This window comes from Leucopleurus acutus (genome assembly GCF_964270905.1).
Source record: "Leucopleurus acutus genome assembly, chromosome: 6".
NCBI classification, from domain to species: Eukaryota; Metazoa; Chordata; class Mammalia; order Artiodactyla; family Delphinidae; genus Leucopleurus; species Leucopleurus acutus.
Window position 1 is genome coordinate 85231522 of NC_139149.1, and position 17326 is coordinate 85248847.

General features: G+C 40.9%; 1 protein-coding gene across 4 annotated transcripts in view; it reads left to right on the forward strand.

Annotated features, from left to right (window-relative positions):
* The window catches only part of CDK15 (cyclin dependent kinase 15), a gene marked incomplete at both ends in the record, with an annotated part of 84551 nt that extends 78833 nt beyond the window's left edge, over window positions 1-5718 (forward strand). For 3 of the 4 annotated variants that reach the window (XM_082840670.1, XM_082840671.1, XM_082840672.1), the window contains one exon: window positions 5609-5718. In XM_082840670.1, coding sequence (XP_082696796.1) covers window positions 5609-5718 — 110 coding nt within the window. The remainder of the gene's footprint in view (window positions 1-5608) is intronic. The other variant, XM_082840673.1, reaches the window with a different exon arrangement.
* Window positions 5719-17326: the final 11608 nt, after the last annotated feature.

Sequence of the window (17326 nt, forward strand, 5' to 3'; positions counted from 1 at the left end):
GTGACAGGGTCTGGATGGTTGGGGAGGAAGGATATCCAGGGAGAGGAATGTCATCCTCCTCTGAATGCCATCTACTATTATCTGAAGGTATCTTCTCTTTAATAAGTACAATCCTGACTCATATTCCATCCTAGGTCTTAGTCCTCATCATTGTATGCCTTCTTGCAGCAATTTAAACATTCTTTAACATGTACCAGCAAAGCTTAGTTTAGCTCTTTGTGTGCTAATGATTTCAAATCTACTCTGTTTATTGCTTTTATTGTCTAGTCTATTCAAAGTTTAACCAGAATATTTTGTCATTCCACAGGCCAGGTTTCGGAGGTTGGGTTTCGTAGGGAAGAGGGAAGGGAGATTCCGAGCCAGGTCTCTCAATCCTATTCTGCTTCTAGGAGTTTATAACCTAACTCAGACCACTCTGTCTACCTTTTTTTTTTTTTTCCTACATCTTTATTGGAGTATAATTGCTTTACAATGGTGTGTTAGTTTCTGCTTTATAACAAAGTGAATCAGTTATACATATACATATGTTCCCATATCTCTTCCCTCTTGCGTCTCCCTCCCTCCCACCCTCCCTATCCCACCCCTCCAGGCGTTCACAAAGCACCGAGCTGATCTCCCTGTGCTATGCGGCTGCTTCCCACTAGGTATCTGCCTTATGTTTGGTAGCGTATATATGTCCATGCCATGCTCTCACTTTGTCACAGCTTACCCTTCCCCCTCCCCATATCCTCAAGTCCATTCTCTAGTAGGTCTGTGTCTTTATTCCTGTCTTACCCCTAGGTTCTTCATGACATTTTTTTTTTCTTAAATTCCATATATATGTGTTAGCATACGGTATTTGTCTTTCTCTTTCTGACTTACTTCACTCTGTATGACAGACTCTAGGTCTATCCACCTCATTACAAGTAGCTCAATTTCATTTCTTTTTATGGCGGAGTAATATATACAATGGAATATTACTCAGTCTGTCTACCTTTTAAATCCTCCATGAATCAGTACTTAAGAAGCAAGTTAGGAAGTGTCCTCCATAACACACTTCTTTACCTTCTGTGCTCAGTGTTGTCCTCTACCCACTCGAATACATTAGAATACAAGATGTTGGGTTGAGACATGGCTTAAGATGTTGCGTAGAGTTAACATTGGTAGGAAAAGCCTGGGTAAACCAAGTCCCTCAGCTCTACCAACTGCTTAAGTTGGTTAAATTTGTTAGCATCATGGACTGAAAGAATCTCCAAATAAAGATAAATGCTTCAGGAAAGAGTTAGAGACCCTTTGACAAGAAAAGGATCTTGGGACTCATTATTCCATGTCTTCGTTATATAGATGAGTCCCTAACACCCAGAGAAGAGGAATAGCGGCTGCCGTTTATTGGGCGTCTATGTGTTTTACATAAATTCTCATTCAATCTAGATACTAACTCTCAAATCTGGAGTTATTATCCTCATATTACATATTAGAAAACTGGGGCTGAGGGAGGCTAATTGCTCAAAGTCATACAGCTAGTAAGTGGTAGAGGCAAAATTTGACTGTAAATCAGACTCCCAAGCCACTGTCTTCCACTTCTCATCACTGCTTGCTAAAGATCACAAGGAAACTTAGTACTGTAACACAACCAGGATTAGAACCAAGATCTTGACTCCCAGCCCTGCGACCTTTCCACTCTCTCGTCGTGCTCTATGTTTATTTTAAAGCCTTCCCAGGAAATCTGTCACATGTTCCCAGGTAACATGTTCAATATCTCACAATTAAGAGGGCTCAATTTTATGTTTAATAAAGACTCAAGCCCCTGACCTCTTCCTTAATCCTTAATGTCATCTGGTCTTAGTTTGTTCTTTCTTTTTCTTTTTTTTTTTTCTTTTTTTTTTTGTTTGTAACACAGTTACCCTTGGGTTTTAAGATTTCTTAATCAGTGCTGGTTATTGTTTTTCCCTTACTATTACTTATTTAGTTTTGTAAGAAAAATATCAGGATCCAATGGAAAATTGGGTAAAGGCACAAAATAGCAATTTACACAAAAGAAATGAAAAAAACATACCAACACATGGGATAAATAGGCAGTCTAACTAGTGATTAAATAAATACAAATAACTGTTAAAGTAGTTATTTTTTTCCCTCAACTTAATGACTCCTAACTCCCAGTGCTGGGAAGATTGTGATAAAATGATTCTCTGCAGATGGTGGTGTAAGTTGGGGCAACCTTTGCAAAGCATTTTGCCATACCTATAAGGAGGCTTAAAAATGCTAACAACATTCAACCCTATACTTTGGTTCCTGGAAATTATCCAAAGGAACAATCGAACAGAAAAGAAAGAAAAAAAAAAAACCAAACCCTAGATGCATAGAAATGTTCATTGTGGTGTTGTCTATAATTTTTTTTAATTCTAAAAGATAAAAGAAACTCTAAATATTCAACACAAGAGAACTGATTGGATAAATATTGTTATATTGACCCAGCATACAGTACTATGTAACCATTTAAAATGATAATTCACAGGAGTGTGGGGTAGTATGGAAATGTTTACCTTATGACACAAGCTAAAAGAAGGGATACAAAATTGCATATTATAATGCACCTGTGGAAATGTATTATGCATATCAACAAAACTGGAAAGTAGAGTACAAAAGTAAAAATGCTCTTCTAGTTGAGGGGAATTGTGGGTAATTTTTTTCCTTTTTTCAAAGTTTTCTTTCATGTTGATGTTATATTGCCTTTATTGTTTAAAGGAATAAAGTAAGACAAATGGTACAGGGAGTTCAAGCTCTGGATTGAGAGTTTAAAAACTTGAGTTTTCTTCTTTTCTCCCCCAGCATCACATGCATTATTGGCCCTCATAAACCTCAATTTCCCAATCTGCACAATGGGTTAACACTAGTTTCCTGCACCCCAGATTGACAGAATATTTATTTTATAAAGCTTTTAACTCACTGATTTCAAGGGTTCACATAAATGCCCTCCTGGGAGAATGAGAGGAGGGAGGGAGAGGAAAAGATAAATAGGCACTAATTAATTTTAAACGGAAAGATCATCTGCTTTAATCGGAAATGCATGTGTGCTGTGCCCCTAGTCAGAGTTTTAAGTGCACTCCATGTTAGTTAGCAACTTCAATTTAAAGTACTGTGTGATCCTTTGGGCTTTGAAGATATGAAGCCTATATACATACACATGAGCTAAAATTACCGCTCAGTCACAGAGGCTGTGTGCACTATGAATAATTAAATGCACTAAGCAACTCCAGCTGATGGATTGATGATGTGCAAGAGTAGCACGAAAACCACGTGACAAGGAAAATTACAAGACATTTTGAAATGATGGTTTAATTTCCAAGCTTTCTCTTCAACTTGTGCTTTCTCTTTCAGCCATTACAGGCAAGTAGAAGAGATTTGATTGTCTTGTTTCCTGTGAAAGGTTATTTAGCTCCTCAATGCCATTAAGTCACTTTCTGCACTCCAGTGCACTGAGACTTCAGCAGGTTATCAGCCCAGGAAGAGTAAATGGAGACACCAGGATCGGATTTCTAAAGGAAGGAAAGTTAAAGCAAAGTTTGAAAGCGGTGACAGCCAACAGCCAGGAGCTTAGGAACTCAATTAGACTGAAAGACAACTATCTCATTATCTCATTCCGAAATGATCTAAATACATAAGAATCTCAAAGTTTTAAATAAACTTGTCCTACTGACTGTCTAGATGACTGAATTTCCCTTCTCAAAAAGTTTTTAAACACCCACTTTTGTATTTATTTATTCTAAGCGCAAAACAGCTGCAATAATTATGCTGTCAGATTCAGAAAGCTAATGAGGAGTCAGCAAATGGAGGGTTTTGCATTTGTGAGATGCTGCAGGAGAACCACTCGGCTGCTTTTTTCCTTCTTTCTTTTTTTTCCTCTTGTTTTCTTTTTCTTTTTCTGTGAGTTGGGAAGGAGAGTCAGGCAGTCCATGGCCAAATTGAAATCCCTTTGATTAACTGGTTGCTTTCCCAGCACTGTTCTGCCACATGTTTCTCTCTCTCTCTCTCTCTCTCTCTCTCTCACACACACACACACACATCCTCCTCCCACCCCCACCCCCGTCTCTCTTTTTCTTCCTCTCTCTCTCTCTCTCTCTCTCCCTCTCTCCCTCTCTCTGTCTTTGTCTCTTTCTCTCTCCCTCTCTCACTCTTTTTTGCTCTCTCCCTCTCTCTCTCCATCTCCACCCACCCCCTGCCTCCCTCATTGCTATTGAGGAACTATTGCTTTTGAGGGACATCTTCATGCCACTGTCCCCAAGGTAAGAGGACACTTCTTCCTGAGAGACGTTCCCACAATGGTTTGGACTTGAGTCGATCTGAGAGTAATCTGTAAAGTTTAATATGCACGGTTTGTTTGAACTGTTTGACCGTTGACACTATGACCCGAGCTAAAAGAAAGTAGACTACAAAATTGCGCGTTATAATGTACCTGGGAAAATACATTATGCATATCAACAAGACTTGAGGTCTCCCCTTTCCAGTCTAGCAAATATGTAACTCCAAACCGAAGGAGTCAGGGCCACAGCTTACCCAAGGTAGCCAAGACAGAGTCAGCATTGCAGGTTTATTTCTTCCCTTTGGGTGTGAATAGCTTCCAGCAAACAATATTATTACGGCATTTTATGCTTTTGGTGCACCAAAGCTGGAGCTTCTCTTTTTTGTGAAACTGTGTGGTATTTACAGCAACCTAGTTTGTGCAGCTTGTGAGCCTTGGAAAAGCAGTGCCCAAGTGGAAGGATGTCCTGAGCAGGTTCTGTGGATGTGCTTTGGTGACCATGTGGCTGTTGCCCCGGATGTTTTTCTCGGATGGTATCTGTGCTAATGCTTGTAACAATGGCTACTGGTTATTAAAGATATATGGTGTATCAGAGCAACTCAAGACGTTTGGCACGTATTATCTTCTCTAAGCTGAGAGCAATCTGCTCGCAAGTTTTCTTATCCCCATTTTGCAGATGAGCCCCTTAAAATGTTAACTTTTAGAGGACGTGGCCCATAAGTTTAGCATAGTAAAGCACCCAGGGACAACACACATTTAACAAACACAGGCATTTATAAAAATGCAAACTGTCAGCATTCTGTGAGTCTGAGGGCATAGGTAATATACACATATTTCAAAAACATTTTTTAATCTACAAAAGTTGCACCTTAGAGTCTATTTAAATGGATTGCCAAATGTATCTAATGTAACAGAAATTTGAAACTTTCCAAAACATTATGTAGCCCAGCGCCATGCTCACTGCCTGTCATCACCGGGACTCGCGTCCAGACTCCTTGGCCTGATTTTGGCCCTTGTTGTTAGTGTGTGTGTGGCTTCCAGTTCTGCTCCTGTTTGGACCACCTTCCGCACCAAGGTGCCTTTACCCAAGTGTTCATTTGGTAAATATGCACTGAAGTGAATTGAACTGAAGTGAATTGAGTAGGAGGCACCTGACAGCTATTCAGTAACGTGAGTTATCCATGAGTCAGTATAAATTATTGATGTATGAGTCTGGCTTACATTTTGATGTCTCTTCGGGTGACAGATATTACAACAGACATAAGAAAATACACCGTGAAAGATCCCAGGAGATAATATGTTGGTGCTTTTCTCTTTTCGTCCCTGCAGTGGAGTCTTTATTTACAGTTTCAGGAGTGAGGCTAAAGCCAGAAATGTGTGACCTGTTGGCCTCCTACCGGAAAGGCCACCACCCAGCCGGGTTCAGCAAATGCTGGTGAAAAGAAAGGGCGAGATCACCAAGATTTTCCAGGTAAGTGGTTACAACTGTGTGGCTCCTTATGGATGGAATGGAAAATCAACCACTGTCCAGTGAAGACCTGGTTCTTGGGTTCAGAGCACCTCTGTCCTGGGCCCGGCTCTTCATTCCCACTCTGGGCACAGAGGCCTAGGCCTCACAGGCTGTGAAAGGAGGATGGCAGTGTGCATCAGCTCCCACTGCCAGGGGACTGATAGGACTCCTCAGACAACCCTTACACGTCACTGTAAGGCCACTTGAGCTGACACATTGGAATACAGGACTCCACTGACATGTTAAATTCCCTTAACTACGTAGTTCTCGCTGTCAGCTGATAGGACAAAATCAGAGGTCAGGATGACCAACTGTCCCCACTTGCTCGAGACCAAGGGGTGTCCCGGGATGTGGGATGTTCGGTGCCAAAATTGACACAGTCCCAGGTAAACCAGGACGGTTGGTCACCATAGTACTGCAAATTACCACCTAGCCTGCCCCCAGGGGCCAGAGCAGACCTGGTTCAGTCCAGCACCACCCAGGAGGTGGTTTTGGAGGCCTACGAGTGTCCAGTCATCACTGCTACAGGCTTCTTGGGCTACACCTTTTTGCACCCTTGCTTACAGGGAGTCCTCTCCAGGGTGAGCTCTGGGAACCATGAGGACCTGATAGGGAGGGAGGACCCATCCACAAATGTCACAGACTCAGCTGCTCTCAGCAGTCTCCTCCGTCAGCCCAGGGCAACCCAGCCTTCCAAGGTAATCTTGAAGAGGAAGGGGCGCTGTAGAGGACTTCCCCAAAGCTACCATATCCTAAAGAGTTCTGCTGGTAGGCACAGAAAGCCAGGTGGGACAACTCCAAAAGCCACCGTAGTATAGACATCCCTAGATCTTACAAGAGCACTCATCCTGGGCCTTCCATGGTGGGTAGAGGGGACAGCAATCTAGATAGAGGAATCAAGGTGAGACCCAGGCACACAGCCAGCCAGCCAGCCCTGTGAGTGACCCTGGCTATATCCCAGACCACAGTCATTAACCTATGATTTGGCCACGCATCTGGCAACCACAGCTTGCCGTGCTTTCTAGCAGAACTTTTGGGGCCTAGATGGTAATGACTGGCATACTCCCTGCACCACCCCTGCCCCGACGTCATCCACATGGCAGGATTCAGCTCTTTGCCAGTTTCTCTGTTAAAGGCATATACGCATCAAGAACGTCTGCCTTTTGGATCTTCTAAGATCGTTGTATTTAGAAATTTGGAAAGATCAGGGAAGGTTAGAATGATAGCTCTTCGTCAGAGCATTTTATGAAATACTGAAGTTTATATTTTGACGATATAAAATTGGAATTACAATGGGCAATACAATCATAACATGGTATTTCCCAAGTAAAATATTTTCTAGAGCAGAAATTTTACTGTGTAATTATGCCATCTTAAACCCACCAGTTATGAGAACATGGTGTACTTTAGGATTTGCCCTTCATAAAATTATCAAAGACATTGATGGAAATGGTCTCAGATGGTGGTGCCCCGTAAGACATAACAATTATTTCTATTGTTATTTTGTTTTACTAAAGCCGCCAGGAGGTAGGGAGCTTACCCTGCCTCTCTGAACTACAGTCAGTTTCCGCAAAGAATCATTCATTACCTGTAGATGTAAATTGGTCACAATAGAAAATCAATTAAAAGGAGCGTGACAAACTTGGCGTCTGTGCCAGCTGTTGAGGAAGGGAGGGGGCAGGCGGAATGTGCACTGGAGTAATCTCCCGATGTCCCTGGGCCCTTGGTACTAATGTAAGGAGATAAAACCCACAGGAGATGAACCACAACAGGGAGAAGCTGGAGCAATTAAACTGTTTAATAAACGGCTTGGGATCAGCAAAATCTGGGAGTCCTGGAGTTAGGGACTAAAAGTGGTAATCACATGGACACTTGGGGCCTGTAAATCTTTTCCACTAAATTGAATTTATGTTAAAATATTCACTTTTCAGGAGATTCAAAATGTAAATTGGGATATTAGGACTTATAACTAGCAGCAATGCCTGAAAATTAAGACTCTTAAAAGATCCTCAGAATGTCAGCTTCAGGTATGGAAAAACTGTATGCTAATGTCTACAATAGAGACATGGAACTAAAATTTACTGGGTATATACCATGTGCCAGGCACTTTACACATATTATTTCAAAGCTTGGTGTGTTTTGAATAGTTAGGGTGTGGTGAGGTATAACGATAATTTGTACATTTGGAGGTAGATTTTGATTACCAGGGGGTAAGATGCTGCCTCTGTTAAAATTTATTATCACCTTTTCTATCTATCTATCCATCTGTATTTATATATAATTCCATCAGTAACTTTGCAATAATATTTAACAGATTTCCTTACTCAATCTGTTATTCATGATTCTGATTTTTTTTATTCTTCATTCACTTCCAGGACTACCTGTATTGCTGTTTCCGTTTTAATTTGCTTCCACTTACTAAGAAGCTTCAAATCTATCTCCACACTGGACCAAGGGTTTTATACCATCACCTGTGATGTGGAATATTTTAAATATGATGTCCAAGGCAACAGTGCATAATACTTGAGGAAAAAGCAATGAAAGGTTATTGCTGCTGTCATTTGCCTAGAATTTAACAGTGATTGGCTCAAAAATTAGACATAGATTGAAATCATCTGAGAAGAGAACTTCTGAATAATTTCATTCATTTCGTTATTTGATAGAGTGATCCTTGGGCCAGAAGGAGAACAGGACAGACGGGAGACAACAATTGAAAGACTTTGGAGACAGAGCTGGTGCTTGCAGAGGCCTGTCACTCCTGTGGTCACTTACAATTTCCCGCAACAAAAGGACTTCTGTGGCAAGGAGAGGATTAGTCTAAAGTTTAGAAAAGTCTACAGGGAAGGTGGTTTCTTGGATAAAGTTGTCAACGAAAGGAGTCTTGCTTAAGACTCTTTGTTATGATTTCCTAGGGGGCGCTTCTTCCTTCACTAACTGGATTGTCAAAACACATTACCGCCCCATCCCAGCCAGATTTTGGGAGTTTGGATTGAGCTGCTGGTTAGAATTAAATTTCAGGCTGTCTCCTTCTACTGAATCCTAATTGTCTGTGATGACAGCAAAAGTGATGAGTAATCTCAGCTCTGACTTGATGGCAGAGATACTGAATAGATAGATAAGAGCAAAGAGTTCCAAAGTTGTAATTCAAGTCCTATTGCACCATGAGATACACATGCTTGTGTGCACACACATAAGCCTCAAATAAAATGAGAGATCTGTCTCGGCTAACATGTGTTTCATTTTCTACAATGGGTCCTTCTAAAAGAAGCTGGGGAAACTCAAATTACTTCATCTGGGGATGATCTACTCAGGAAATGTAGTAGCCTAGAAACCAGAGACCGCTATATAGCCTTTAGAAGAACAAGGAGGAACTAATTAAGAGAGAATTTAAAAATAGTACCTATGCACTCAGAGTCTGAGATGGAAGGAGGAAAAATGTACACAGATGGTCCAAAGAAATCTACCTTACCGAGTATTTGATTTTAGTAAGGCATTTGACAAAGCCTGTCCAGATACACCTGAAAGATGAAACTGTGTGGGCTGGATGGTGAGGCAGATCTATGTGTTCAAAGAACAGTGGCCTGACTGGAGAAAGGCCAGCAGTGGTGTGGTACAAGTTTCAGCCCTAAGTCCTATTCTGGTCAAATGTTTTTATTATTAATCACTTGAATAAAACTGGAGAAGGCACACAGTTTATTTGTATAACTCATTAAAGTAAGTACTGTTATTACTCATTTATTACTTCCACTTTACAAAAGAGGAAACTGAGGCTCAGAGAAGTTAACTAACTCCTTTGTGGTAGGACAGCAGAGGTAAGGTACACACCTGAGGTCTGGCAGTCTCCAATGTCTATGATCTTTCCAGTAATCACATACCTATCAAATCTGTAGCATACACAACTCTTGAAGAGGCAGCTGACATCTAGCATTGGATCATGATTCAAAAGCCTGAGATCTTGCTAAAAGCTAATGTGTAGCATTACACACCTATTAGAATGGTCAAATTCCAGAACACTGACAGCACCAAATGCTGCCAGGGATGTGGAGCAACAGGAACTCTCATTGTTGGTGGAAGTGCAAAAGGGTACAGCCACTTTAGAAGACCGCTTGGCAGTCTCTTACAAAACTAAGCATACTCTTACCATAGACCCAGCAATCATGCTCCTTTGTATTTACCCAAAGGAGCTGAAAAAGTTATGTCTACACAAAAACCTGCACACAGATGTTAATAGCAGCTTTATTCATAATCGCCAAAACTTTAAAACAACCAAGGTGTCCTTTTGTAGGTAAGTGGATAAATAGACTGTGGTACATCCAGACAATAGAATATTATTCAACAGTGAAAAGAAATGGAGCGATCAAGCCATGAAAAGACGTGGAGGAACCCTAAATGAATATCACTAAGTGAAAGAAGCCGATCTGAAAGTCACATACTACATCATTACAACTATTTGACATTCTGGAAAAGGCAAAACTATAGAGACAGTAAAAAGATCGTGGTTGCTAGGGGAAGGAGGGAATGTTGAATAGATGGTGCACAGAGGATTTTCAGGACAGGGTAACTATGTATGATACTATAATGGTGGATACAGATATACACCATTCATCAAAAATTTGTCCAAACCCATGGAATATACAACACCAAGAATGAATCCTAATGTAAAACGGACTTTGGATGATAATGATGAGTCAATGTGGGTTCATACAGTGTAACAAACGTAGCACTCTGTGGAGGGCGTTGGTAATGGGGCAGGCTGTGCATGTGGGGGGGAGGGGTGTATGGGAGCTCTCTGTACCTTCTGCTGAATATTGCTGTGAACCTAAAATTGCTCTGAGGGCTTCCCTGGTGGCGCAGTGGTTGAGAGTCCGCCTGCCGATGCAGGGGACACAGGTTCGTACCCCGGTCCGGGAAGATCCCACATGCCGCGGAGTGGCTGGGCCCGTGAGCCATGGCCGCTGAGCCTGCCCGTCCGGAGCCTGTGCTCCGCAACGGGAGAGGCCACAACAGTGAGAGGCCCGCGTACCGCAAAAAAAAAAAAAAAAAAAAAAAAAAAAAAATTGCTCTGAAAAATAAAGTCTATTAAAACCAAACCAAAAGAAAAAAACCCAGAAAATAAAAAAAGCTGATGAGCAACAGCCAATACATTCCTATCAAATTTCATCTGGTTTAATTTCTTACACTTTAAGCTTAAAATGTCAACAAGTTAAGTAAGGCTTAGTGGAAGTTGGCACTTTTAACTATAATATGAATTAATAGTATGTCTGGCTGCCCACAAAAGATAATGCTAATACTTGTGGTTGATATAAATGAAGGAATAAGAGGGTGTCCCAGAGAAGGGAATTAGTCAGATCACATCTAAATTATTGTTAAATTTCACTCTACCCATCACACTTTAAAAGAAACATCACATTGAAGTAAATATTTATTGTGCATCTATTAGTTTACAGATTTAATCCTGTTTAATCCTCTTAACAAGTAAGAGGTAGGTGTAATTATTCCCCGCCTTGCAGAGAAGAACACAGAACTTAATTTAAGCATCTAGGATTTGATGCTCAGACTCTGTCCCCAAAGTCTGGGCTGCACGCTCCAAGGAGGGCTGCTAGGAGAACAGAGGTACAGAGACCAGGGCACAAGAAGGAATACTCCAAAAAGGGAAAACCCAGGGGCAGAGAAGTTCCCTTCAAGGAATTGAGGGTTCTCATGGAGCAAAGGGGCTGTCTCTCTGCTGGGTGGCTGTGGAGCCGGGACAAATACGTACATTGAAAGCTCAGAGATGGTATTTTTGATACAGCAGGAAGAGTTCTCCAAAAACTTCACCTGTCCACCAATGAAATGAGCTCCCACAGCAGTAGTGAACTTCCTTTTTGCCCCAAAAGAGATAGAAAGCTGTAGGAGGGATTCCCATATTGGAAATTAGAATAGCTGACCCCTAAGTTCCCATCTAATTCAAAGATGTCTAATAAGGGCTTTTGAAGAGCTGTGGAGTTATAGTAAGATTTATAGTAAGATCCTATTGTTGTAAGAATTATAGTAAGATCCTATTGTTGTAAGAACAGGTAGGCTCGTTTTGGGGTTTTTTTTAAAGGATTTTTTAAAAAGTAAAAATTGACAAAATTATTCTCTTTAATTATAATGGAAGATAAATCATGCTTGTGTTTCCTTCTTTTTCTCCTTTAATGAATGGATTTGCCTATTCAAAAGCTTAATAAAAATTATGTATGAAATACCAAAACATTATTCTAATCTTCGTTTCTTCCTTGATTCTATCAAAGGAGCACTCCTGTTTGTGCCTATTTTTTTCCTCCCATGTTTTTGTTCATTCCTTTGTATAGGCATATACCTGACTTTAAAAAACATGAGTTATCCTTGTTCAATTAGATGTATTAGTTATTTAATAATGCTTACTTTTTCAGTCACTAGTGCTGCTCACCTAGTATTTCTGTCTCCCAGACTCCATAATTGGATGACACTTCCTGGCTCTCTGGTGGAGGAATAGGGCTGTATGATTAGCGCTAGCCAATGAATTGTGAGTGGAAGTGATATGTATCACTTCTGAATCAAGCATTTATTTGATTGCCAGTGCAACACACTCCAGGTCTCTCTTCATTTTTCCCTCTGTTACAGTGACCAGCAGCATTCAAGATGGTCCCAGAATGAAAGGATATAGAACGGAGTCCCCAGATGATGTATAATGAATATATAGTGAGAAAGAGAAATAAAACTTTGTTTTAATCCATTAAGATTTGGAGATTATTTGTTACTGCAGTGTAACCTAGCCTATCCTGACTATTCTAGGTCACATAAAACATGTTGGTCACCGTCCAACACGGAAGTTACTACCTACATGTGACTATTGATATTTAAATTTAATCAAGATCAAATTTAGTTCCTCAGTCACACTAACCACATTTCAAGGCCTCCATAGCCACATGTGGCTAGTGGCTACCATAATGCACAATGCAGATATAGAACATTTCCATTATTGCAGAAAGTTTTGCTGAACAGTGCTGACATAGAGTGGTAGGATTTTTATGAGAATTGGTAATGTTGTCTTCTAACATTTCTTGATACTTTAAGTGCACATCAAATACCACCTTGGAGTTATTCTCAAAAATTTTTGCCTTTTTATAATGAAATCTCTAGGAACATCCAACGGAAGTTACTTTCTGGAGGAAAATAAATCACTCTGAGCAGTTACAGTTCTTAGAACCAAAGTGCTCAGACTTTCCTGAAGGTTACACTGACTGACACCTTTTTGTTACTCTCAATGCCTTTCATAAATGAATTCCCAGAACAGTTTTATTTTAGTCCATCCTCTCTGAATCTATTCACATTTTCTACTTCTAACTCCTCTGCATCCCTAAGTAGGTTAATAGGCACCTGGTATAAGATCTGAGGTGCTGGGTAATGAATTCATCCAGGTTTATTGGCATTCTTGTAAACAATTGTTTCTTTTGTAAGAACTGTCATTGGATATTGCAAGAAAAATCTTGCGGGAGCCCAAAACTGAACCAAGATATAAAATAATCTTTCCCATCTATTCATTAATTTAGTCCACAAACATCTGCAGTAGAAATATAAAAAACATTCCCCCAAGGATCCTGTAGTCAACTGGGGCATTAGGTGGAAATAAATACAAGATCCAATGACATTTCAGTCCTCCCTGTCATAGAGAAGATGACAATTAATCTTTGTCTTCAAGTGAGAGTTTTCCAGGCAGGCAATTGGTGGGGGCGTGGGGAGGAGGGTGAAAAGAAGATAGCCCTGTGTGTGGGAAGTAAAGAAAGGACAGGATGGTTTTTGGCTGTAAGAAATTGAAAACCCCCATTCAGTGGCTTAATCCATGAGGATATTAGGTCACATAAGAAATCTAGAAGTACCTAGATTTAATTCCAGGTTCCAGGATTAATTAACTGATGGGTCAAAGACATCATCAACAACCCAGGTTCCTTCGTCTTTCTTCACTGCATCTTCGGTGTCCTTCATTGCCTAATTCTCAGGCTGGTTCCTATCATGGTCACAAGATGCTGCCACAGCCCCAGGCATCACATACAGGTATGACAATGTCCGGTAGAGGAAGAGGATGCCTCTTCCTGTGTGCTTATTTTTCAAAGAAAGCATGGTTCTCTTCACACCTTACTGAACAGACGGTCACATATCCACTCCTGAACTGCCAGCAAGAGAAATTAGATGACGCTTTAGAATGGTCAGGATTTGCTACTGATCTGAAGCGGGGGTCACTTTCCTGAGGGGCAAGTTCCTGAATAATCAGTTTTCTCTTAACTGGGGAAGAAGTGAGGAATGACTGTTGAGCAGTCAGCCAAAGAATCTGCCACGGCAACTGTCTGTGGGGTGTAGTGGTGCAAGGAGTGGTGGGAGATGAAGAAGGGCTGTAAAGTTTCCAGTCTGTGGGCCTGGATGACTTGTTATATCATTTTTAGTCAAGCAATTAGTTCAGGAGAGGAGGCTATGTGCTCATTTCTGGACATCTTCAGTTGGAGGTGTGTGTCAGACAATTGGAACGGCTGACCTGGGACTAGGAAATGAAGACTGGCTATATGTGGGCATCACCTACATACATGTCACTGAAGTCCCAAAGATGTGATTCCTCAAGAGAACATACACAAAGAGAAGAAGCACAAGGGTGGAAGAAAGAAGAATTCACAAAGGAAACAAAGTATTAATGGCTAGAAATTGGAGGGGTGGGGCAGAAAACTAGAATCATTCTGGGTGATAAAAGTCAAGAAGAGTGTTCCAAGACTGAGGGGCCCACAGAGAAAATATCAGAGAGGTGTAAACCGAGGCAGGCCATGGATTTTGGCGGCTACTGGTCATGGGTGACCTCTAAGGGAGCAGCTTCCATGGAATGGTGGTCATAGAAAGATACAACGGATTAAAGAGAGAGTGAATGGTAAGAAAATAGAAGCAGGACATATCTTTCAGAAACTATCACAAAAGGATGAAAAAGATGGAGTACTAGCTAGAATGTGGAAGCAGCAAGAGTGTTCCTTTTCTTTTTCTTTTTTTTCTTTTTTAGCACAGGAGAGAACTATGCATTTTATGGAGTGAAGGAAAAAGAAAGAAGTTGGGAGAATCATTGGACAGTCTAAACACACTGGGCATGCTCCCTCCTTGGGCTTCTGCCTGGCTCTTTCCTCTGCCTGGAACGTTTTCCCCCAAATATCCACGCAGCCAACTCCCTTGCCAACTTCAAGACTTGCTCCAATGCCATCTATCCGCAAAGCCTACACCCGCCACCCTATTCAACACCCAAGCCTCCTGCACACAAATCCCCCTTACCCTGGCCGCTTTTTCTAAAGCCTGTTGTTGCTGGATTTCATGCTGTATAATTTATGGTTTACTGATTTATGATGTTTATTGTTTTTCTCACCCCTACTAAAATGTAAGCTCCTTGAGGATAGGAAACTTTGTTTTATTCACTGATGTATTTCAAGCACCTTGAATAGTCCCTTGTACATAGTAGGACCTTGATAAATATCTTTTGAGTAATGAACTCCTCTGCCATTTGTTTCATTGCAACCCCACACTCCTTTACTCCCTTGACCTGATCTGGGTTTTTTTTTGTTTTTTTCATATATGACACACTGATGTCTTATATTTATTGTTTACAATTGACCCTTAAAAAATTCAGGGATTAGGGGCACTGACCCTCTGCACAGTCAAAAATTTGAAAATACTTTACAGTTGGTATTCTATTGGTGGTTCCTCCACATCCATGGATTCAACCAACCGCAGATCTTGTAGTACTGTAGTATTCACTACTGAAATGAAATCTGCATATAGGTGGACCCATGTTCAAACTCATGCTGTTCAAGGGTCAAGTGTATTTGCTCTCTCCCCCTCCTAGAAAGTAAATCCCACAGGAGCAAATTTTAATGTTCTGTTCACTGATATATCACAAGCATCTAGAATTGTGCATGACACATAATCGGTGTTTAATAACCATTTGTGGAATACATAAATGAATGAATCAGTGAAGAATCAGAGATTGAAGGAAATGAGATTAAGATTTGCCTGGAAGAGGATAAGAGACACGTATCCTCTGTGATCGGAAAAAAGAAAAGTACACGGGTAAAGATTTAGAAAAGCTCTGAAGATTTGCTCAGCGTTGAGCAGCGTCAAGATCCAGACTGCTTTTGGATCTGGCTCTGCACTAACTAGCTGTGTGACCTTGGGCAAGTTACTTCACTTCTCTGTGCTCTCATTTCCTCCTTTGTAAAATGAGGATGGTGATAATATCTGTGTCACAGAGTTGCTTGTGAGGATCAAATGATTTAATACATTTAAAGTATTTTGAATAGTGCCTGGAAGACAGTAAGCACCATGAAAATCAGCTAACTTGTGGTAGTGGGTGATGTTTATGGAGGTGGTGGTCATGACGGATGTCGGTAGCCGTCGTAGGAGAGCGGAAGATAAATAGACCAGGAAAATGAAAGGTTCAGCGCCATGGAGTTCTAGCTAGCAAGGGGAGGCAGGAGGCCAGGTTAGATTGGGTTTTAGAATGAAGTTGGGGAAGGAAAAGCCACAGCACCTGGTGCTGGTTGTTTGTGGTTCTCCCTGGTGAGCCTGGCTAGTTAAAATTGCAGGCATTTTTATAATGAAGTGTACTCGGGTTTTATCAACCACCTGCTCTAATAAACATTCAGACATGAATATTAGTGCTTTAAAATTTGTTTCTCTCCAAATTCCAATTCCTGCAAACTTGCATGAAATATAATAATGGCACTGAATTTTTTGGTCCTCTCTGAGATTTTTTTTTTTTGGTCTTTATTTTAGTTTCGCAGGTGTTTCATACTTTATTATGTTTAAACAATGTTTGAGGAAAGATTGGGGATTTGAGGCAGGAAATGCAAAGGGCCAGGCTAATGGCACTAACAGAACCCACTACAATGGCCACCACAGGCCACACATCTCTGGAAAAGACAATTCCCCACAAGGGTGCCTGGGGAAGGCAGATAAAAGACCAAAGTTGGGTCATGTGACAGGTGTCACTTGAGTAACAGTACTGGGGCCAGAGATGAAAGCCCACTCCTTTGGGTCACATGACACAGCTTCATTACGCTCCCAGCAGGGGGTTAGAGAGTCTGGATGCCAGTTTTACTTATTTATTTATTTGTGGGTTTTTTTCCCCTTATTCTGTGATAATGAGAAAATGTTTAAACTCCCATCTCTGTGTTTAAACATTTCTCCCTGCTGACAGCAGCGGGATACCCCTTGATCAACTGTCAGATAGGAAAGTGCAATTTTTCTGGAAAGTAAACAGCATGTTAGCTGGTTGGAAATAATTTTCTGTTTATTGGTAGCTGTTCGTGCAGGAGTGATGGAGCTCTGTGACAGCACTTGTCAAATGAGGAATAAGAAACAAGTTTGGAAATACCCTTAAGGACAGAGCTCTGACAATAGGGCCTTACTATTTTTTTGATAAAAATGTACTCTAAAAACGTTCAAATCAAATGGGGAAAAAAAAAAAAAACTTTTCCAGTGTTACCAGCTCCTGGAGATCCTTCTGGCAAAAC